The sequence below is a fragment of the Apteryx mantelli genome, chromosome 15 (assembly GCF_036417845.1).
Source record: "Apteryx mantelli isolate bAptMan1 chromosome 15, bAptMan1.hap1, whole genome shotgun sequence".
Classification (NCBI taxonomy): Eukaryota; Metazoa; Chordata; class Aves; order Apterygiformes; family Apterygidae; genus Apteryx; species Apteryx mantelli.
Genome location: NC_089992.1, coordinates 10,557,606 through 10,582,067, shown reverse-complemented (window position 1 = coordinate 10,582,067; position 24,462 = coordinate 10,557,606). Strand labels below are relative to the sequence as shown.

At 42.6% G+C, this 24,462-nt stretch overlaps 1 protein-coding gene across 1 annotated transcript in view; it reads right to left on the bottom strand.

Annotated features, from left to right (window-relative positions):
- CEMIP (cell migration inducing hyaluronidase 1) overlaps positions 1-24,219 on the bottom strand; it is a 56,965-nt gene extending 32,746 nt beyond the window's left edge. The window contains exons 1-13 of the mRNA XM_013957227.2: positions 24,137-24,219; positions 23,795-23,898; positions 21,170-21,322; positions 20,351-20,489; positions 19,354-19,590; positions 18,754-18,933; positions 15,357-15,427; positions 14,527-14,622; positions 13,768-13,889; positions 11,450-11,591; positions 10,253-10,444; positions 936-1,111; positions 154-363 (exon numbers count right to left, since the gene is read on the bottom strand). Coding sequence (XP_013812681.2) covers positions 154-363; positions 936-1,111; positions 10,253-10,444; positions 11,450-11,591; positions 13,768-13,889; positions 14,527-14,622; positions 15,357-15,427; positions 18,754-18,933; positions 19,354-19,590; positions 20,351-20,489; positions 21,170-21,322; positions 23,795-23,870 — 1,794 coding nt within the window. The 5' untranslated portion in view covers positions 23,871-23,898; positions 24,137-24,219. The remainder of the gene's footprint in view (positions 1-153; positions 364-935; positions 1,112-10,252; positions 10,445-11,449; positions 11,592-13,767; positions 13,890-14,526; positions 14,623-15,356; positions 15,428-18,753; positions 18,934-19,353; positions 19,591-20,350; positions 20,490-21,169; positions 21,323-23,794; positions 23,899-24,136) is intronic.
- Between the last annotated feature and the right edge of the window lie 243 nt (positions 24,220-24,462).

Sequence of the window (24,462 nt, the reverse complement as noted above, 5' to 3'; positions counted from 1 at the left end):
ATATATATCCACAAAATCAGGGTGGAGGAAAGAAACAGACACTAGATGTAGCAGTAAAATACATTACCCTGCAGTAACTAGCCTATATTCATGATAAAAGGAAATAATTTGGCTGGTACTTTGATCTGTAAGGTAGACATAGGAGCTTCTTACCAGTAAACCATTGGATCCATGGACTGTGACACAGCGGGAGAAGGTATGGTGAATGGAGACATCCTTCACGTACGTTGGAGGGTTGTAGCCTCCCTTCTCATCCACATCTCCAGCCATATGGAAATGAATTGGGTAATGTCCCATTGTCTGCTGGCCCATATATTTCAATTCTAGACCTTCAATATGCGTAGCCTTAAAATCAAGACCAATCTGGAGAACAATGGAACATCAGTCAAGAACCATAAAAGACTTTTGGGAGTAAGAAGGGGGGAAATACAGAGGTAAAAATGATGCTATTGTATCTACTAGAGAAATTTATTGTGTGGAAATGTGTGACTGTAGGGTGAGGAAAAGAGGGTCACAGAGGCTGAGGGGACCATAGCTGTTCTGTGATCCCTCCAGTGCTGCCATGGCTATATCTGACTTTGGTTTGCAAGGCAAACTGTTCACATTTAATGTTTTCCATTAAGTTCTTCAGTCCGCTAGGCTCAAATCTAAAACCTTGGGCAGCAAACCACCAGAATTTGAGGAAAATTGGGATTGGGATGTAGAGACTGTATCTCAGCCTGTCTGGCTGAGCAATGTCTGGAGGGGCATGAGTTGCACTTCAAAGCAGGGGGAACAGCAGCAGCAGCAGGGTGGACCTGCTGTGCTGCAGGGAGAGGCTGTTTGCTCAGCAGGCTGACGCGAGGAATTCCTTTCTTTTAGCGTCCTGGCTTCCTTGGTATGTGCAGGTGTGGTTCTGTGGGGAGAAAAGTGCGAGGAGAGGGCTCCAGCCCTACCTTGATGTGTCCCCCGAAGGTGTCGAAATCAAAGAAGGAGCACAACTTGCTGCTGTACTCGTAGCATTGCCCCTCCATCTCGCCCATGATCACGACGTTCCGGCTCAGCAGCCCCACTTCTGCTCTCATGTCGACGCCGTCAATGACTTCTCCAGTGTGGAGGTACGTTGCTTTCCCTGAGGGAACAAGATCCAGTTTCAGAGCTACTCTGCCAACACTGCTGTTTTCCCTTCATACTTCCTGCGGTGGGGTTAGCGTGATCATGAAAAGAGTAATTGAATCAGCAAAAACTGTTGGCTGACTCCTCAAAGGAGGGAAGCCTGGAGCACAGGTGTTACCCAAGGTCTTGCTGAGATTTCTTCAACAGAGGAAGTGGAATTTTTGGTCTTAAATTGCTTCATTTAGCCAGGGAGTTAAACCAACAGTCTGTTAGACAAAACATACTTCCTACCTTGAAGAGAGACTGTGACCACTCGGGAACTTTTCACATTGGTTTACAATCGGCTGTGTATGAATGTCCAACGCAAAGAAATTTGCTGATGTAGCCACTGAGAAGTCTAAGTCCCCAAAGTAAGCATAGCACTTTCTATAGTGAGACACTGGGAGATGCTCAAATCACATAGCACGGCTCATGGGTGAGCATCAGTCTGATCCTGCTCAAGTCACGGCTGTTAATCTAAACAGGGGCAGGACAGGGCAGAAAGCCTTGGGGAAATTGTGGCCTGAGACAGTTGCAACCCCAGTCCAGCCTGTGGGCTGCAAGATCTCGCCCTGTTTGCAGCTCCCAAACTGCCCAGTTTTGGATCCACCCGCACGTCTCCAGCTTGCTCTCAATGCTTCCCTCTGCCCTGGCTTAGTCAAGTCAATGGGGATCATCTGTCTGTCCCATGCTGGATGTGCAATCTCCCTTTGCCAGGCCAGGTTGCTAATAGCCTCCCCCCCCCACACACCTGGCTCCTTGGAGGGGTTAAGAGCACATAAAGCCTTTCTTGGCCTGACCAGAGAGGGGTGAACTCCAGGCAGTGTGGATGTCTAGAAAGCAAAATAATCTCTTTGCTGTAATTTCATTCAAACATATTCATCCTCCCTCCTTCCTGCCTTGGCTTTCTGCAGAGAATGCAGTTGGGAAAAGGCTCATCTTACTGACTACATTCTGTATTATTCCAGTAAAAATAAGTAATAAACTCTTTAAGTAAACACTGAACTTTAAGGAATGCTACACTTGCATGTATTTAATTTCAGTGGAACCGTTCAAAGCAGTAATTAGAAACAAATGGCAAGCCCGAAGCCTGACTATCACTGCGAAGCACTTTGTGCTTAAGCAGAGGTGCCAAGCTGCGGGGGGAGGATTTTGAACATTTAAACATTCCTGTTTTAAGCAAAACATGATGCTTTGACTTTATGACAAAGATAAGCAAACACCATTCACTCCCCCTTTCTCCTGGGGCTGGGAGCAGTGTAATTCACTGATAATGCTGGGATTCAGGAAGGGTGAGTGCTCTGCCTTGCTCTGAGATTGCCATGCTGCGTGACATGCTGTTACATGTGCCCTCTGCCTCAGCTCCTCCACCTACAAAATAATGCCATAACATGAAAAACCACTATTTATTAACTAAAAGTGTGGTGATGGCAAGACAGGTGGATGCAAAGCCACACTTTTACCCATTTATCCATTCAGCTTCTGATGAAGAATGAGACAGCATGTTGTTGGGGGGGAAGGCTAGAAGAACTTGTGGAGGGATTAATTATATTGCAGCATGTTTGCTAGGGAAGGAAGGAACCCAGGTCACCTTGTATTCCTTCCTCTTAAAATCGGCATCATGCCGCCCCCTCCTGCCCCTGCGCACACGACAAGAAGTCTGCCCTGGCGCTCCTCGAGGCAGCCCCGGGGCTGGCGGGAGGAGGAGAGCTGCAGCATGGGGTTTGCTTGGCACTCTGCCCGTCCCACCACATCGAAAGTGAGGGGCAGCTCTGGGCTCGGGTTTGCATCTTGTCCACGGTTGCAAATGTCTCCCCAGAAAGGCCTGGCTTGCCTGGGTGTCCCCAGAGCATCGCCTCATCAGGTGCGCGTCCAAAATCAGACCCAGCCTGTCCGAAAAGCAGCTTCGCTTCCCTTACTCACGTGCATTAAAAAGCCGCGGCTGTGAGTGTCCTCTGCATGAGGAAACTCTATGCTAGACCCTTAAGCAACTCCGTTAAGGAACACGGTCTCTCGTTATGAAACTGTCTTTAAGTTGTTATTTTCAGTTTGCCCCCAACGTTGACCTTTCTTTGATTTACTGAAATGCAGGAAGAAGTTCAAATAATCATGAGAACATCCTATTTCAAGCCACATCTCTGGGAGTCATGGCACTGAAATTAGATAGGCAGTTTTGTTATTTATGTGCTGAGCTCTAGAATAATAAATGTCATGCTTGCATGTATTTAATTTAATTTAACACCAGCCCAGACATGCAAAATAGTGTAAGCACTGACAGGAATGTTAAACACGCACTAACCGGATTCTAAATATAACTTCTTGGGTGCATGTTTTTCACTTTGCGCTTTTGCTGACTTGACTTGTTTGGAGATAAAAGGCGAGATGGAAAGCAATTCCTTTCCAATGTAAAAGTGGATTTTGAATAATAGCTCCTTTAACAGAGTTTTGAAAAACAAACCTCTCCTCACGGCAGCCAGAAATTCAAGCTCCCCACGGCAATGGAGCCGTCCTGTGGAAACGGTTCACAGGAGACAGACGCTGGCACAGGAGCCCTCAGGTGCTGTAAATTCCTCCTGGCAACCAGCACCGGGCAGGTCCCATGCGGCTGGCAGGGCTGAGATGCACGCTTATAAACCAGGGCTCTTGCAGGCAGCCCATGGGGCCTGTTCGGTGACGGGCATGAAAAAATAAAAAAAGAGGCTGCTCCGTGGAGAGCAAACCGGCACTGAAGCGGTTTGATGATAAGAAAATAACACTACAACTTTGAATGTGGGAGCAACGCGTCTGCTGCTTCAGCAGCAAAGCCGATCCCAGGGATTGCCCAAGCCAAAGCCGGGTAACTGATTCACCAGCTCTTTCTTTGGGCTTGGTCTTGCTATATCACTCACAGACAGGAGCGGCCTCACCAGCAAGCCTGACGTGTGCCGGGCTATAATCTAAACCAAACACAGCCTGGCGGTGACAGGGGTTACCTCTCCGCCTGACGGCCCTGTGTGCTGGGAAAAGAATCCCCTGCGTTTGCTGCTCTTGCTGTTGCACTGGTGCCTGCAGCGAGCAGAACATAAATTCATGGGGAAAAACTGCTTTAATTTGCGGGCTTGCCTGACATAGGTCTTGATTCAGCAGAATATGAGCACATTTCCATGCCTACTGCTGAAGACAGTGACTATTAAAGTAATCAGGGCAGTTATCAGTAAGGGTAAGGCAACTATTAAAAGGAAGTATGTATTAAGATAAACATAGATGATCCACAAATCAAGGGCAGGCTTATGTCAACATAACAGTTCAAAGTGGAGTCTCTGCAAACTGTACAAAGCTTCAGGAAAACCTGTCATACTTGAACCTAACCATAAAACCTGGGTCCCAGTCCTTATCAGACCTCAAAAGGGTGGAATTTAAAAACCACTTCAGCAGCTACAGATGCAGATGTGTGCCTAGCTCTGGCGAATTACGTGCAGATATGCCTTAGAAAAGCCTCCCGGGGACACTAACACATTCCTAAATGCCTTGGCTCTAAATGACTTAAACTCCTAAATCTCACTTTCAGAATTCAATCAGGCACTTAGAGGTCTAGGCTTGATCAAGATGAAATGGATCTCAGATACTCCTGATTTTTTTTCTTTTTTCTCTCCTAAATTTTCAGAGTTCTCCAAAGGGTCTTTTGTTCTCCTCCGGACTTTCTCAGGCTGTGGATCAGATCTTCTCTCTCTTGGTCTTTTAACGTTTCCTAAACAACAGTTTTTAAAGGAAATGTTAAACACAAACTTGTCTGTTCAACTCATGTAATCCAGTGACATGGAATACTTTGGGGTTTTTTTTGTTTAAATCAGTGCAACTCATTGTAGATGCCAGCCTAAACCTCTGTCACATTTAGCCTTGGTGCCAAGCATTTGTCATCACTAGTGGTAATGCCTCTATTGCTTATATTTAATAAACAACAAATGTTCTCACAGGCATCCTGTCAAATCCTCATTGTTCTGAATTATACTGATGGTGTTTTCTATTGCATCCCCAAGCCACAAGACCGTAATGTAATGCGGCATGGTTTGGGTGAACTGACCAGCTTCTTGAGTCATGCAGTACAGCCTGGTGCACTAACAAGTAAATATTCCTCCAGGATGCATAACTTTTACATGGGAAATTAAAACCAATTTGCCAGTGGAAGGACTTCGAGTATAAAGGATGAAACTTCAGAAAGAGTTCAGATCTAACCAAGGCTCCTTGGGACGGATTCCTTCTGGGTAACTCACTCTATTTTAGCCCTTCTTCCCTCTTCTCCTGCCGTGGCCCTGCACAGTGCAGTGCACTGTGCACTGCAAAGTTCTGAAATACACCTGTGGCTGTACAGGTGTGAAAAGCCCTGAGTTCATGTGCAGAATATTAAGTGTATGCTTAAGTGCCGCGTTGGATCAAAGCCTTCTGTCAGTAGCTGTTTGGTTTCAAGGCTGAAATTAGTAATCTTATTGCTGCAGACAGATGCGACGTGAGAGGTGATGTGGATGGATGGGAGCCCCTCTGCTCACGCTCTGTGCGGGCTTTAATTGAGCACAGTGCTGCATAATAACGCTATATGGCTTCTAGCTGGTCCTGTTCGAGGCAGGGCAGTCGTCTGCCAGCATCTGTCTCTGTCGGCATCCCAGAGCCATGCCTAAGCACACTTGGTTGAGGCCTCCTGACTTGCGCTGCCCGTCCTCCCATGAGGTGAGAGCCCCCGCTGCCCCTAAGGTAAGGGCTTTTGGTGTTTGATCCCAAAGATTGCCACACACTTTCCTAAACCCACTCCTGTCCTGCTTCATGCCCTCTTTCTGCACTAGCTCACTGGCAATCTACCTATATTTTTCTGTAAATGGGAAGTTTTCCCTCTCTGACCTTTCAGTTTTTTCTCTCCTTACCCTGACACTGAAGTCCTTGCAGTTGGGGTGGGATGATTAGGCAGGTCTGGTTGGCAAACAGATCAAATCCTTACTTCTTAAAATGAGCCCAAACATGAACCTTTTGAACTGCTATGTAAACTTTATTGTGTTTCTTCTAACTCTGCTTCTAGGCAATGGCCAAAGGTGGAAAAAGGAGCTCTGAAAGTCTGCTAGAAAGGGCCATTTCACAATATTTCCTGCCCAACCCTTAAGCACCAGAGATGCCTTAAGAAAAAGAGCTTCCAAGGAATTCCAGCCGAAACGATGCCAACCTCTACACAGACCTCTCCAAATCATTAAAAGTATCTGAATTTTGACGATGGAGTAACTTCCCCCGCTCTTATAGCACAATACGAATGCTGACACAGGCAGTTACTGTGGAGTTGTTAGAGGATTATATATTTACAACCTCTTTTATTTCAGAGCAAGCTTCCTACATGAACAAGAGCCCAGTAAACTCCATATCTCTAAAATATCCACAGCCCAATAGGCTGGATTTAAGATATGTGTAATTGTAATCATAGATTTTCTAATATGTGGGATAATTTGAGTAATTATGCCAGGCACAAATAGGTTTGTTCATGCTTTATCAAGAGCCATGTACGAGCACAAAGGGCATTTCAGCATTTCTCTTCCATGGGGAAACTTATCAGCATTGGTAGTAACTTCATACAGAGGGACCAAGATGCAGATAAGACTTGTTTCCCAGGGAAACTAGACAAAATACTTGATCTTTCCTACTATCCAGTTCTGCCATAACAACACAACCCTTCCTTCCTTCCTTCCTTCCTTCCCTCTCCCTCCCGCTCTGCTGTACTGCCGTCCCTCCCCGGGGCTTTGTGAAGTTCTGAGATCAAACACTTTTAATCCGTTCCCACAGAGAAAAAATTCTAGGCAAAAAAATGACAAGCAAAAAAGTTAAACAAAAGGAGGCGAGTGGGGAGAAAAGTTCCATTTAAATGAGCGACAGTTTGACTGGGACTCGTGGCCTTCGGAGTTCAGTCCTCTCTCGAGTAGCATTTACTCAGGAAAGTAATCATTTTGACATTAGTGGAATTACTCACTCCAATAAAGGAGTGCCCAAGATCCGTCCTTGGGTGCCCTCCCTCGCTTTCAATGCTGAGATTTTTCAGAGGGCCACAGTTAGACACCCAAATCCTGCTAAAATCTAATGAGAATGGAGTATTAACTTGCTTAAGCTCTTTTGAAAAGACCAGCCTTATTTTCCTTCAACACTCATCTTCTTTGCCTCTAATCAAGCCATTTCTAGCAAGTAAAGCAAGTATGACTTTTCAGCAGGAAGTATCAAATATAAATAGCACACGAGCTAACTAATAAGTTTGACTTATTTGGCACAATACCCTAAACCATGTCTATTAAAATATTATTAAACGATGAGAGCATCAATTATAATTAAAGCTTGGTATGCCAAGTGGCTGCCATACCAAATCGTCTGTCCACAGAGCAGAGGTTTTCTAAAATTTTTTAACAGAGAGACTCTTAAGTAGTTCAGATCTGACATTTATGTTTTGTTAAAAAAAAGTGGAAAGGAAAAAATAAATATTAAAAGGAATATAACCCATCATGGGTAGGAATGGTTTTATCATTCGTCTTTCAAAGGGCAGACTTCTGGAGCTCTCAGCTGCTAACCTAAACTTCTCAGGAAAATTAGGTCATTCCACTTATTACAAATGACACCCCCCCAGGCCACGTATATTAATGCATCGTCATGAAAGCCTTTTCTCAGAAGGAGCAGAGCAAGCCTGAAGATCTCCTGCTGGGAAAGGCAGGCAGACATTCAAGAGGAAGGTCTTCTGCACACCATTAGGAGCCCAACGCACTCGCTGTGCTGGGGGACCACTTGCGCAAAGGCTAGAGGCCCTGCCCTGCTGCTTGCCCATTATTTTTATGCGATTGCTCTCTGTCTGTCTGTCATTCCCCCTTGGCATGACGTTTGAGCCTGCTGGCCAAATACACCCCCAAACCTGCTGCCGTGGTACGGCTGCCCACCCAGCAGGTCGGGGCATCGCGGGCAGGGGTGCAGGCTGCAGGGAGCTGGAGTCACGCTCCTGGGGCTCTGGGCACCAGGGGGTCGTTAATTCTTCTTGTTCTGGCTAATTGCCTGCCATGGCACGGGGGGATGAACGAGGTTATACGATGGCCAAGCACAGAGTACCCCGGTGACCTGCTGGCTCCTAAAGACAGCTCAGCCATCCTCAGGATTTATTTCACCTAGACTGAACTTAGGATCAGGCAGATCATTTTATTTTATAGTGTGAATGTGCTTTTGTTACAAGAAAGTGGGATATGATTTTTATTACTGGACCAGATTCTGGCCTGATTGATACAATCAGTGAAATCCCATTGACGTCAATGGGGTTGCCTGGATATAAGTAAGGGCAGACTTTGGCTCCAGTATTCGTGTTATTTGTGGTAATAAAAGGAATGTCCTGATTCTCCTAAGGAGTAATTGGAGACCAAGAGCACAATTAATTTAACAAGTGTTTCCACTTGCTTCTTTACTTAAAAATCACATTTTTTTTTTGTTTTTAACCCCTCATTCATTTCCTTAAATTAACTTAGTGGCCACTGCTGTGGAAGATAAATATAATTACATGAATTTCACAGATCCATAAGCTTATGGGAAGAGCCTAAGAGAAATATTAATCTGTGGTCTTTATTTTTATTGACTATCTTCCAAGATCATCCTCATGAAGTAACTTGTATCCTACTAGTCTGGAACAGTTTTTCCAATAGCTCAAAACTTGCTCAAGAAAAATATTCAGTTTGGAGATGTGTCTTCTTTATAAGTTGAAAGTACTAGTCATTTTAAGTCATAAGACTATGATACATTCAAACTGAGAATAACATTTTTCTTGGCTTCACAAACACCTCTCCTTTAGGCTGTCTAACAATGAATGACTAGAGCTCTGTGAAAAAGCAGTTGCCAAAGGAAGTATATTCGTATCTTCCAGAAGAGGTTGCATCAGAGATAATGATAAAGTAGCTCATTTCACAGAACTGAGCAAGCTCCCCGGTGCATTGGATGTTGCCCTCATGGTTTCTCAGAAAGATTTTACTGTAAATATACACAAAACCTCTGCCTAGAAAAATTGCCAGTGCTTAAGCAAAAGATAATGTAACATGCATGAATTACCACCGTTCAAATATGGCCTCAGCTATTATACATTTTTATATTTAAAAAATAACCTTTGCTTTTGTAAAATATGGCAATTACAAGTTCTTCATCTATTCACAAAAGAGGCACTTAAGGTGATGTTTCCATATTCTATTCATCAGTGTGCCAAAATCTAGTTCTAGAAGAAAAAGACCACTTTACAAACTCAAGTGGAGATGCACATCTCCCACTCTGCATTTCACTTTTATGCTCGTATTAGTAACACTCTGTGCTTAGTCATAGTTACACTATTTAATTGGACTTAGTAGTTGAAGGCCACTTTACAGTCATTAGACTGCAATGTCTGATCAGCAGCAGCAATTTGTTTCAGATTTGAGCTAGTCACCATCAAGAGAAAAACACCATGGCTCTGCAAAGCTTCCCGTTCCTTCTGCTCAGATTAATTCAGACAGCTCTCTACAAACTCCATTGCCCCAAGTACTGCGGCCCAAGACAATATGGTTGGCCACGTGACTCCAGAAATGCTTGGTTAATACATCACCTCAAAGCAATGCAGTCTAGACACACAGTAAAAAGAAACAGTAGCTTCAGTAGTACAGAACAGAGTTTCTAAAATGTAAGATTACATTTCTTGTTAAATATAACTTTCTTAGGAAAATAGCCAGCTACACATTACTTCATAGCCTTAAAAATTTCTCATGGTCTGCTCCTCCTCCAGCTCACCCTCTAGTTCAGCTAGGCTCACCTCCTGCTCTCCAGAAAGTGGTACATTTTCAAAAATAGAAATGCAAAACAGAATATTTCAAGCACATTAAATGTATTTGTCTCCCTTAGATAAATTCAATAATGTTCTTGGGGACAAAAAACAAACAAACAAAAAAACCCAGTCAGGTACTGAGAAGGGAAGGTAGAAAGGAACCAGAATCAAGATAGATGTTTTTCAAGCAAGAAAGGCATATGTTACTCAAAACTACCCATGCAATTCTATTTACTTAATGGAGTTACCTCAGTGCAAATGACAGAATTTGTCTAACATAATACTGACATGACAAGCCAAATACCTTACCTGCTACCTTGACCTGGTTGGCTCTGCAGGCCCTGCATGACAGTACGGGGAACTCTTCCGCCTGGTACATGGAGTAGTCCGTGCTTGCAACCACAATTGTATCCCCGGGTTGCCATGAGCTCACATCGTCTGCCAGGTTCAAGACCGTGCTGTTCACATTGGTGTCAATGGTTACCGAAAGCTTGGGTTTCACTGAAAAGCAGAAATGGGAGGATGGGGAATTCCGTTAATCTTATCACAAAGTGCTTGCTCATTTTTTTTGTCTGGAACACCACCAAAAAATGATGATTTCCTCATGCAACATGAAACAGTTAACTCTTCCAAACATGCTCTTTACTGGTTTTGGTTTGGAAAGCAAGCAAACAAGAAAGTGTTTTCTGTTAGTTGCAGGCAGGTGGATTTTCCACTAATCCCACAACTAAATTTAAATGTAGATCTTAGCGACTGGTTTTCACCACACCCACTTAGCAACAGCACTTACGGGCACCGGGCACTGGTATTTACAGCAGCCAAGTGGTCTTTAACTTAATGACTGCTTTTTCCAACAAACCGTTTTCTACCCTTCTGTTCCCACCAACTGAACTCTAAAGAATCCCTTCTAATAACCAGGTTAGAATAGTGGTGTTGGAATTAGTAACTACAAAATGAATTATTACTTTTAAAACCTGTTGTCTTCTCGCACGCTAAATGAGTAATCCTACCTCATTCCAAAAATGCTTTAGTAAAAGTCAAGATATGTAAAGAAGGGACTTGCCCAGTATTTGCTGTAGCATTGCTGGGTTTTAGAGACACCACCCTATTACCTCTGCTAGTGGGCAGGAATTTTTCCTGAGATAAATCTTCGGCTGTTGTATCTGAGTTCATGTCAATACCCCAGCCAAAACCATAGCTTGGGAAATTACTGAAGTAACTCTCATGCTGAACAAAAGTCACTCATCAGAGGACAGTATTTCTGCTTTTCCCTGGTCTGGATTAGGCCAATACTGTCTACCTCAGGCAGAGCGCTCACCAGAGGGGACCACAGGTCTCTGGGTACCAGCAACAAAAATACTACATGAAATTCAAGTTTCTCAAATGGATTCTCTTTCTCAGGGTTGAACTCCTGCATCCTCCGAACAGCCATGCCAGGGGAGGAGGAGCGCAGAACAGGCCCTCCGAATGACACAAGAGTCTGACTTTCAAAAACAGGTCACGTACCAGATTTGCCACACAGGAACCGTACTTTGTAGTTCCGGCAACCTTCATCTCTCTGGTCCTTACCAAGGCACAGGAACCTATAATCGCGGCCACTTTTGTAAAAAACCTCAGTTGTTAAATTAGCTCCATCAAGCGTCACTGCCTGAAATGAGAAAAGAAATATGAAACAGGTGATACCTAGACGTGAAGGGATTTCACCTACACATCGACACCTTCAGAACAGGCTATTGCTTTGTTTTCAGATGATGCACCATAGTTGCATAACAAAACAGGATGACTCTTACATGTACTATCCAGCCGGCACTGCAGCTGGTGCTCAAACAGAGCTATTTCATGTGCAGACTGCGTAGATTATTGCTAGGTGTATGTGTTTCTCCCGTATCTATATTAAGACCATGTGCTTTTTTTGGAAGGAGTATTCTGAGCTTTGCTAACATCTGCCTTGGTGCCCTAGAATTTCTCTTGCCATTTGTTTGAGGTCAGATGAAAACACTGAACACAGATGCTTGTACCCAATGAACTCATGGTTTTCAAGCCTCTTGACTGTACTCATTTCATTACTTGCAGCTAGACTATGTCTGAGCCTTGCAGAAGAAAGACGGGGGAGGGGTCTTATTTCTTCTTTGCATGAACCAGTGATAGTTGCTATCTCTCCTAAGAAAATGCAAAGCTGTTTCAACATCCGTACTGGAGCATTGCTCCAAAAGGAACAAGAGGTGACACATATGTGCCAGCCACCAGTGTGATACACAGAATCTCCTATGTTCCTGCTGGAGCAATATCACTCCTCAGGGTCAGGTTAAATTTCACAGTCTGGCTCTGAGGCTTGCAATTCTCCTGACCCTTTCACAAAAATGCGATGTGTTGCACTGGACAACCCAAATAGCACATGCATTTTAACAAAGCACCAGGAAATAAAACATCTTTCAGCGATGAGCCTGATCCTGCATCTCTCACTCATGCCGACCTTCCTTGTTAATGCAGGCACTCCACTGCCCTTATAGGATTAGTACCACCAGCTGAAGGAACGTGCCTCTGACTAGGCTGTGCTTCTATTATTATCATTTTATCTTCAGTTTTCTTGTATGTAGCATAGCTGGAGCAGGCCAGCTGGTATAAATCAGTGCGACTTTATGAAGTCAGTGAGCAACACCAGATTACACTACATGAGGATTTTCCCTAAAATCCTGAGGATAAACTAAAAAAATGCTGTTTCACTTTTAATATACATGGGGAAAAAAAGTAGCTCTCATTTAACAGAACAGAAAAATAGTTTTGATTTTTGAACAGAAGAATGTATTTCTTTTTTCCCATCTAATATGCATGCTAGAAGAGAATGTATCATAATGAACATTTGACCTCTGTTCTAAACTAAATTGTCACTTCAGATAAATACATATGGAAGCTGAAATGAATGTGGATTTGCTCAGACCTGGCAAAAAGTTATATGGCAATTTTTTCCTTTCTGTTCAAGAGGAGATTCTTTATAACATCTAGCCTTGGAAACTTTCACTCATACTGTCAGCATTCCCATTTACTTCAATAGCAGTATCTTGTGAATAAGGACAACTCTACCAGTTCAGAGTATGCAGGAACCTTAGGTTCAGCCTCCCACTGATACAGAGTATTTTATTGTCTTTTGCTAGGTAATGCTTCCGTTGTTGTTTTACCAAATAGGTATGTAAAGTATATAGCTGGCATTTACCAAGAAAAGGTTTTTTTGAGGAGAGACCTTAAAGAGCCTTTGCAGTCTTGGAAAAGGTATATGATTTCTCCTCAGCATGCTGGCCAGATGGTTTAATTATAATGTTTAGCCCCAGATAGATTTCAAATTTCTTTCCACAGAGAACAACCAATTGACTCAAAGAAATGGCTGCAAGCTCACCAACATTTTTTCCAACCTACCAGTTAGTAGCTTTACCATCTCATTACATTCTGTGATTAATTTTTCAGGTAGGATCCATTCCAGAACCATTTAAAAACTTTGAAATTTTCATGTGTTTTTTTCTTTTAATCTTCCAACAGAGAACCACATATTTCCTGGTACATCTGTGCTGTCTGTGGCCCCATCTGTACTCCTGCTCATGCCAGAAGCCACAATTTACTGAAGGAAGCTTAATTCTATAATATTTTCTCTCAAAAAAATACAGAGGTTGTATATCAGATCTTGTCAGTTATGTATTAGAGCAGTAAAATAATCAGTGTCTGTTATTTAGAAACAAAATTCACTGACAAGCACCATATTTTTAGGTTCTGATCTGAATCACTCCAAGGAGCACTCGCCCTGTCTCTCTGAAGCGAGTGGTAAGCAAGCCTACCTGGATATCAATGGGTTGACTGCAGATTTTATCAGGATGAGCAGCTTTGAAGTCTGAGAGCTTCTCCATGTCCTTAGATCTTGCTTTATCAGGCTTCTCAAACCACTCTGTCCACTCTACATCTAGAGACAAGTGCAAACAAGAAAAGTCATTTGAAAGTCAAGCTTAATGAAGGCAGCAAAAATGCATAAAGCATAATTTGATCTCAGATATCATTCACAAGTTTCTTCACCAATGATCTGATTCCTGTCTCTTCCTGCCAGTCTGTCAGCTGCTTTTAATGATTCTGCAAAGTGTAACCAACCAAGGGAGACTGGAGTTATTAAAAGCTACATAATTGGAGTATGCAGTATGAACATTATTAAATAGTTGTGGATTTTGGATCTGTGTCCTTCTCCTTAGCTGCCTTTTCTGATTGTCAGATCAAGTTACAGTCGGTTACTGTATGTTGTCTGAAACATAGATATGATGACTATGCAGTCAAAAGAAATAAGAGGTTGTGTGATCTCTTAGATCATAAGAGATGGAATTTCATACTCAGTGCAGTAAAGGAAAAAGGATCCTGGTTACTCAGAGGGACCTGGAGACAACCGGGGAAAGAATCTGTGCATATTCATTACTTGGGTTAGCAGCAATGTAAATAGCAAGTCCACTCTTCCCAAATGGAAAGGTATTGCAACAAAAAGGGCCATTCCTAAAAGGACTCGCCCTGTTTGTCAGCTCCCTATCATTGAGCTAAGTGGCAAACAGACCTCTTACCTTGAACCCACTCACTCGTTGAAGAGACGTTAAAATGTTCTCCATTCTCAGCTTGGAATAGTTTGAATACTTTGGCCGCTGCTGACCCTTTGTGACCTGAAAGTAAAAAAGACTGGTAAAATCAGTGTCTGCAGTCAACAGAAGTCAGAACTGAAAAGGTCATGATCCATGTGTGCATTTGCATATTTTGGACATATAATCCAGAGCTAGTCCTGCACAGCTTCCAGAAAAAGCTCTTGGTCTTGGAATCAGGTTTCAGACACTTTTATAACTGCTTAGACAATCAAGAGGAAAAAACTTCAAAAATCAAGGGGATATAAAAAAACCCTAATGATTTGAGTATATTGCTATTTTTATTTGATGTTGTAGTAAGTGACGACATTAGCTATTTTTGACAATGCCATGAAAAGTCACAATAAGCATCACAGCTCTTCAGTTTATGAGGATATGGTTTGCAAGAGCTTTTCAGGCTACCAACGCAGGATAGATTTTCAGCTGATGCAACTGGGAGAGTCCTATAGCTCTCTGTCAAAGAAGGAGACAGACTGAGCTCAACAGAGCTACGTGGATTTACACCGGTGCAGGATCTGGCCTTTTATCTCAGGGTTCAGATAGCCTGGGCTGCGCCCACTCAGCTGCATCACCTCATGCATTAATGGAAAGAAGTAATATATACACGGAGCAGACAATTAAATATTTCCTCCCATCAATTGCTCACAGCTTCAATGTAATGTAGTGTCAAGTGAAAACACCACTGACCAAATTAATCTGAGCCATAAATGCAATGCTTCCAGAGGTAACGTCAAGCAAGCATTTTGTGCATGAATTACCTTGATATTCAATGTGGTCTTCAACAGAAGAGGAGGGATTTCCTTTAATGGTAATAAAACTCCATGGATGTCTGGGAAATCAAAATGAGAAAGGATCAAATTATTTAATGTATGAGATGCATATTTCTTAAAACACAACATTCTTGCACTTTTCAGAGGCACCACATTCAAAACAGTCCGATTTATGTGACAGTCAAAATTAAAAATATCTTAACATTTTATATTTCTTCAGTAAATACATCATGAGAAGGGAAGTTCAAAGACAAAGCCCTTCTTAATACACACCTATAATTAGTAGTTTCTTGACTGAGTGTTTAAAGAGGCTTGTTTGTGACAGACACACAGGACACTGGCAGCTCCTTGGGGAGCCTGAAAATCTTTCTGTGTGTTCGTGTATGTGTGTAGCCATGTGCACAAAAGGACATGAAAAAAAGCCATTTGTGGTTAAATGAATTTAGCTCGTGTGAAAATCTTATATATCACTCTTCTCTTTGGAGTAACCCATGAGAATTTCTGATAGATGAATTGGCTGGAAAAGTGCAATAAAAAATACCTAGATAGTCTCTGGGCATACAGTTACCTCATTTTGAGCATTGAGCTGGAGCAAAGGGTTACGAGTCTGAACTGTCCGTTCTGACCTGATCCTGCATCAGAAATAAGTTCATTGCTATCTGATGGTTATTGGTTGAGTGGGTTCAAGAGCTCTCAGCAACACTGGAAAAGGAACACCTGGATGAGTAAGCCTGGAGGACAGATGCTGAGGTACCCTCACAACCTTGGAGATGAACCCAAGGAGCGGGTGTCAGGAGGAAGTTTTATCTTGTTTCTGTCTTTGAAATTGAAGAATTCAGCATATTTCTTCTTAAGGGCTAACAGAATAACAGGCGTGCTTTCAGAGAGGCTGTCACCCTTATTACCCTGGATTTAGCAAAGAGTCTCACAGATTAAATTGTGTTTCTATCGGTAAAAATACCCCATGATTTCAGTAGCATCAGGATTCACCCTTGAGACTTGCAGGTCACCTTACGTTCCACATCGGTTGGTGTAAGTGATGGTATAAACCACCACTGGATCTCCAAGGAGAACATACAGGGACACTGACAGCCGCTGAAACATGCGGTGCTAGAGAAGCACTCGCAGGAAGCCACCGGTGCAAATGCCTTGGGAGCCGGCCAGCGAGCCAGATGCTCCTGCTGGAAACCCTCCTGGCATGGCACCCGCCAAGGCCCTGCGGGGCTGTCACCCCCATCTGGAGAGAGAAGGGTGGCAGGGACGAATGACACTTTATTACTCAGCAGGCAAATAGATGGAAGCATTATTTTTTGGTCCCCAAAATTTGAAACAAATGACAAAAAGATGATGGCTTCAAAATAGATCAAAAATAATCTAAAAAATACAAAGCTAGCTGGTTTTGTCAGCCAGGGTTTGGCCCCATTTTCATATGTTACTTGTTTCCTCTAGTTAGTTTTTCACTAACAGGATTTTTAAACCGGTTCATCCTTAATGCACAAGGACACATGCCATCTGTCTGGGACATATGAAGTGGAAGGACCAGTAAGTCCAGTAAGAGCCAAACCAGTGCTACTTGGCTGAGATTCCAAAGGGAACAACTGTGTCATCAAGCGCTGAAAGGCTTTCTTTTAATTTATTAGTAGAAGGGGGGAAAAAAAGGCTCACTCGTAAAGACCAAATTCACATTTCAATGGAGCAAGAATAGAGGAGGAATGCAAAGATTTTCCTTTCATTCTTCATGTTCTGGATTCAGCAAATAGGCAATGGAAAGAGAAGCCAGGAGCACAGAAACCATGCTGGATAAATTAGCATTGCTCATTGGCTCTTCTACAGCAAGGGGGTTTCATACGGCTTTGCAATCTGGTTGAGTATGACACAACTGGAGACAGCCAGGCATTTGTCACTACAACCACCCCCCTGCTAGTCAGAAAGCTACCCAGCGTATGGCCAAATAGCTTTCGGAGAAGCACCTGAGGGTCAAGTGTGTACACCCCTAAAATACTCCTAAAAATACAGCCCTTTAAATACTGCACCAAGATGCAGGTATTTTTGCATATATCCATGGTATGCTAGTAGGAGACAATATTTACCAACTACTACCACACTACAGTTCCCACAATGCCACTATTACTTGTATAAGGAAATATCGTAGTATTTCACATAGCAGCATAGCAAGAATTAGCTTTTTGATTACAAACAGTAGCAATGCTGAAAATCACACTACTATAGATGAATTTCTATGGGTATTTCCATTATAAGTATTTACGGCAAAAAAGTGAGAACTAGCATTAAAATATCACAGCAGTCTAAAAACATCAAGAGCGATTTCCTTTTATAAACATATGAGAAAACCATCATTTTTCTTCCTGTTGCAGGATTGGGGAAAAAAAGTGTAATGTTCAAAAAATCTTTTTTTGCTTCCATAACTTCAGTCTTTAAACAGAAACCCAGCAAGCTAAGGGTTCTGGGTATTTGAGAGGAGGCATTGCATTGATGGAGACAGGCTATTTCTGCAGCCTTGGTTATTTGTCCGAAATTCTTTATCCAGTGCACAGGAGTCCCTGTTGTATTTGACACAAACTCTTCATCAGCTCCCCAAAACATACTCCATCTGCACTGCACTCCAAGCTGACACTTGTCTGTTCCCAAAGACTGCTTTTTTGAATCACTTATCCCTGAAAAGTAGATTTTTTTTCATGCTCTACAGTGCCCCCTTAGTGCGTTTACAGATTATGGTCCATAGAGGAACACCCACCCTCAAAAAAAAAAAGAAAAAAGCCTCCACAAATTCAGATAAACACAAAAAATATAATGGCTACAGTTGGGAAAATAGCACATATTCTCAAAAACAGTGTGTGTGCCAACATATACACTATATTGGCTACAGAAGCAGTAACAGTTCACAGCATAAATTTAATGCATGCTAAATTTTGTGCTGCAGAACTCCCAGAATATGTATTGGACAAGCTGAAGAATATACTGCATATATATATGTCTAGGGCTATATGGCTAATTCTTCTAGCCTCCTTAACATTCAGCCCACCCAATCCATTGTGTGGGTGTAGATACGCTTCTCAAATCTTTGGAGGACAGCTTGAAAATAAATAGGAATAAGTAACTTGTGGGATTACTATCTTGGAAAAGTGCATCTTTTTTTAATGTGAATCATATGTTATTCCTCAACCTGCTAATAAAAATGCCCAGTATAGACACTGAGTGCATCTTAAACCATCCAATTAACTGCTAAAACTTCATATTGAAAAGTTTCCTTCTTTTTTTTTTCCATGTGAAGAACTTTGTGCCTTTGAGAGAGTGGAATTATTTGGGCACCCGAAGAGCATAATAAAGCCTCTGTGCTGGTAGAGCTGGCAGGGCTGGCACATACCTAAACCCAAGGTGGAGGAAATGCTTGCTGCCCAGTTTGGTCATTGCTTTCCTGGCTGTGTCGTCCAAGTTTCTAGATCCTTCATCGTTCACCGCAACTGACAGGATCATGCCATCCGCAACCCTGCCCAAATACTGGGCAAGACGTATACTTTCCCCTCTTGATCTGTAGGTATCAAACCTAAAGTGGAAGAAACACCCCCAAACATTTACTTCAATGAACATCACAGCTTTTTGCACTGACAAGCAAAAGTTATAAAGAAATCAGCTCTTTTATACTGCTCACAACAGCTGTATTTTCCCATTACAAATGCACTAGACAATGAGATAGATTGGGAGATTTTACTGCTTTGTCTAAAAGGGGACATTAGGGGTTTCTAGCCAGCTGAATCAATTAAGCTCTAGTTAACAGTACAGCAAGACAATAACACTACTCACTCTTTGATTTTGGAGATTACTTAACTAGAAAGAATTGTATAGTGGCATGCAGTAAGATCCATGTAAACTAAACGCTCAAATACATGTCTCTGAGCTTGCTGAGATGCTGTCCCCAGCCTGCTCCCAAAGAGCCTCAGACCTAGGTAGTTTTAAAGTGACTCACCGATCTGAATGGACAACTGCCCCTGTCTTTGGGTCAATAACATGGACAATGACACCCCGATGGCCCCAGCTCCTTTCAAAGTAATATCCACCTTCTTCCATGCCACCAGGATGGAGAGTCTTGTTTAAGAAAGTCCAGGATAACTTTTTCTTTCCATGGATCTCAAGAGTGCCACCCCTACTTACTCCAATATACTTTCGCCCAAAGTAGGGATTTGGCTGGCTGCCATCATCCGCTCTGCAAAAGCAAGAGAAGAAAGGGTCCAATTTTGTTTTAATATCTGATAGTCAAAAAGCCTCTTCCCTTGTTCAGCTATGGTCCAAGGAGAGAAGTGTCATGATTTACAACGCATTTCTTTCAACAACCCTAAGAAACAGCAACTGTTCATACTCCACAGAAGATACAGTATTTGAAATAATACTAACAGCTACTGAAGACCAGCAGCAATCTGCAACACAAATTATATAATATTATATTCAGGCCTGAAGCCCAGACTGAACACCACATTTATATTTTTGAATCAATTTCCACAGGAAGTTAGGACCCTAACTAGGAGTTAGTAGATTGGGTTTTGCATCCTTGAAAATCCTAGAGATCCTGTAGTATTCTGCAAGACAGAAATGTCTTATCCCTTGGCTCACTTGCTTCTCACTCTTACAGAGAAATAAGTATGTTTAGGGAGGAGATTTTTCAGAATAAAAAATTCTTAAAAAAGGCATGTTAGGCTTTAAACCTAGTCTGGAAAATATGGTAATCAACTTGTGACAAGGTGTATGATGATTTTCTGGCATGACCAATAGGAAATGAAACCAGAAACAAAGCTGTCAAATTTTTAAAGGCCATTTTTTAAAGGTCTAACAAGCTATTCAACTTCCCCCACAGCACTGATGATAAGTATATCTGAGAAAAAGTAATTTTAAGGAACATTGTATAACTCCCTGTTACGGAAGAGATATCCTGGCAAGTTCTAAGGTAACATTTTATTGTGCATACATACCGCCCATATAAGATGATGGCCACATTGCTTTGGTAAGGGCACATCTCACTGCCAATGTGTAACTCTCCATCATTTTCGATGAGTATATGTCTAGCACGCAAAATGATAGGCTGTACATCGTCTTTAATAACCAGTTTTCCTGAATAGAAAAGGTTATGACATTTGCTTTAACTCATCGCAGCTTGTCCAAGGTTGTGATATGGTTGTGCTAAACCCAGTGCTGAGCTCTCATCTACATTGTTGAGATATGCTGGCCATGCTCCCCAAAACAGCTCCCAGTCCAAATCCTAAAGACGTTACATGTTTTTTATTAAGCCCAGTTCTTGAAGAAGGTAATTAAGATTTGTATGGAAAAGGACTTCTGAGACAGAAGTTCAGAGTTAGGATGAATAAAAGCTGTACATGCTAGCATGCCAGCAACACTGACTCTGTCTTTACAAACAAAGAGGCACATACATATCTGCCCTGTCCTGAGACCCTGAGAACACAATTATTTCATTATGATGTTATCAGCACAATGATTTAATAAAAAAATGTTTTTGAAGCAAACTGCAGAAGTAGAACTAATGAATATATTGAGGTACTTTTGTAAGTTCTCCAGAAAGAGCAGCAAATAGGTTAATTATAATGGCCAAAGAACTGATAGCATCTCAGCTTCCACCCACGCTTGTACCAAATTAAAGCTGGGCTTGTCCAGTAGCCATCTAGTTCTCAGCAAGCAGCAGGAAGCCCTCCCAGCATTATACAGAGTGATTTAAATAGCCATGATGGAAAATATTCTTCACTCAGCCTTGCTGCCTTGGAGTTAGCGTGTTTTACCTCCATCTGTGATGTGGATGGAGTGGACAGTGGCAGAAGACGAGAGAAGGAGCTTCCTGCCATTACGGATTTCAACATGGTTTTCTTCGTTGTGACCTGGGTTCCAGTCTTCTAGCTCAGGATCCTTATCAGGACATGCCACAGCTGCTTCTGCTGGATAAAGATGAAGAGCAAAGACAATTATCTTTTGTTCAGTGCAAGGCAGAAAAGCTCCATATCTGTGCATCTTTACAAGATCATTCTCATACCCCCCCCTTGCTGACTCCCAGGAATGTGGCGATATCTCTGCGATTAGAGTACGGAGGGGGCATGGCCAAAAGAAAATGAACAACAGCTTAAGATGTACAATTTTCTGTACTCTGGAAGCACAGGCAAATCAGCTATCCCACGCACTGCAGCCTTGTGAGGGATGCTGTGTCCAGAAAGCTGCCAGAGAAAAGGATGCAATTTAGCCCTTCCCGGAGCGCTATTCAGCTCTGTTCCTAACTGCCCAGACACAAAGCCCTGGGAACACGCTGATGAAAGGCTAAAACAAGAACCACCTTCAAAAATGCCACCTGATGCCCCTAAAAGAACTGTGAGGTTTGAAAAGCTTCATTTAATGTAAAGAAGAGAATAAAATATGTTTGCATACCTTGCTTTCAGTGGGGATGGGAAATAAGAGTACTCTAAATGTCATGAAAACTTAAGCATCAAGGAATTACCAGTCCAGCCAGAAACAGAGAGCAATGGGAATGTCCCATGAGAGAGACTCAGGCTTTGTGAGGTCTTTCAGACAAAACTGATAAGGATTCATTCTCTTTAGGTTCACACAACACTAGTCTCCACACACGTATTTGATTTCTGACTGCCATGACGTGTTTGTCTAAACTGCTCCCATACCAAACCCAAGAGTCTCATGTTATAAATATTTACTTAAGATAAAATATTTCCCTGATATAATCTCACTCGATATGTGAGCCTCACATTTTACTCTAATCAACAAAATTTTGCGAGTGTGAGAGTCCCATGTGCGATGCATATTTTCTGATGGTAGAAACCCTTCTATTCCTAGGAAACTGAGGTCAGTGGAAGTCTGAACAATGACCTCTTTGCCTTCAGAGAGAGCTGAAAGTTTTCACCAGCTCTCCAGATTTTTTCTTTAAAACTGAAAGACTATAAAAAACTACAGGATCTGCAAACCAATGATTATAGATGCAGGGTAAACTTTGGCAGGGTTAGGATTCCAGCGCTTAGGACTCTGAATTTGGTTGGGGTTTCCCCCCCCTATGAATACTAATGCTTTCAGCTGATGGAAAAGACAGCCAGCGTGGGTCCACTCAAGGAAACACATCCCAGAGCCGGCGCAGCTGGTGGGGAGCTGCTGTCCGAATTCTGCTGCTGCAAAACTTGGGGGACATCTGCAACTCCACAGCTGTAGAAATAAAATCCATCCATCTGGGTTCAGTTTCCTCTCGGATTCCTCCATCAATTCCACGTCTTAAGAAAACAATAGGAGTGGACCAGCCACTGCCTGGATGTCTCCAGGGACCCATTAAATACCAGCTCTTCAAGGTAAGCAAAGGACATTTCATGTGTGCAACAGATGCCTTGGCTCTCTGCAAACTTCTTCCATATAAATGAAGCGAGCAAACCAGGGAGAGCTAATAATCCACTGGGTAGCGAGTCAAACATAAATATCCAGGGCCTAATTTTGATACCACTTGTGCCAGCTGAAAACTGGAAGCATGTTGTTAACATCAGCGGCACTCTTTCTGATTTACAGTAATTGAGAAAAATAAGTAGGAGGCTCCTGGTTCCCACTAGAAGACGCACAGAATTAATAGGAGTTGGAAAAGATGAATATTTCGGGCAGTAATGGGACTTGCGTTGTAAACAGATGCTCAGAGATAACTGTAATGCACACTGACAACAATTCAAAAAATGATCTGTTATTCTTTTAGGAATAAAGATAACTGAAAATTTGCTTACAATGAGAAGAAAAATAAAACCAGAAGCACTGATTCAAGTATAAAGGTAAAATTTAGCAACTAGGTTAAGTGGCCGGGATAAAAGCCTGCTGATTTTTCATTTATTTAGCTAGAACAATGCCTGAAAGATCTTCCTGTAAATTCAAAAGATGACATCTGTCCCCAGAATTCATTATTTAAAGACAGAAAGAGAGAGAGAGAGACAGGAAAACACAAGGGAAAATCAAAAGGAATTTACCCTGATGATTGGGATGACCATTAGCAAAAGCCAACGCAGTTCAGGACAAAGGACCCAAATTCACTGACCCACTCCTACCGGAGGCTGCCAGCCGCCCTGGCCGTGTCCCCACACAACACCCACACCGCCTGCACCCCGCGCACCGCAGGGCTACGCGCCCTCCGCTCGGCCCCTCCGAGGTGCCCTTTCGGCTTGGGTTATTGCTCTCCCTGTCTTTTTCGCAGTAAGATCCCAACTTCTACCTAGCATAAGTCCGAAAATATCTTTTCTCCTGAGTTTCCTCACCTTGTCCCTGTTTCTCATTGTAAGAACTCTGATTAAACAGTGCAAAACCGCTCAACCTATACCAGCAATGTCTTTATTTAAGAACACTGTTACAAACCATGCCTTTTTTCCCCCCGTTGCTGGAAAACTTACCTGTGCTTATGGCCGAGATGACAAACAGAAGCAAAACAAAGCTTTCCGCCAGGCACATGGAGGTAGGTAAAGCCATTCTTCAGTATTTTTAACTCTCTGGACACCTGTGAAGACAGAATATCAAGCAACTATGTAACTTTTTTCAGGTCATGCAAGCCCATTCACTATACAAAGAAGGTTATATCCAGTTTTATGACAGCCCACTTCCACTCCCTTTCAGTCTAGCAGTTAAGGACGCCTCCGTGCCACTCCGCAAAGGCTCGAGCAGAGCAACAAAGCCAGGGCAGCTCCTCACCCTTTGTTAGGGCTAAAATAAAACCACTTGGGAATCCAAATATATACCCAGAAAGGAACCACCAGATGTAACCAAAAACTTCTTAGGAATGCAATATAAACACATCCAGTGTCAAGACTCTCTAGAGCTGAATATTCACATGTGCAAAAGAGTAATGAAATACAACAAGGAAGGAGTTTGCAGAGTGGCAAATTTGCACGAGGAGGTCTTTCAAGGGCACCTCCTCCTTTCTCCCCCACTTCTGCCCACGCATTTTTACCAGTTGTGGTCTGTGCACCCTCCAGCCAAACTGCGCTAGCACTTTCAGTTTCTTAGACTTCAGATCCAAGAAAACACTGACTATTTAATTTGCCAGCCCGGAATTTTGTTGCAA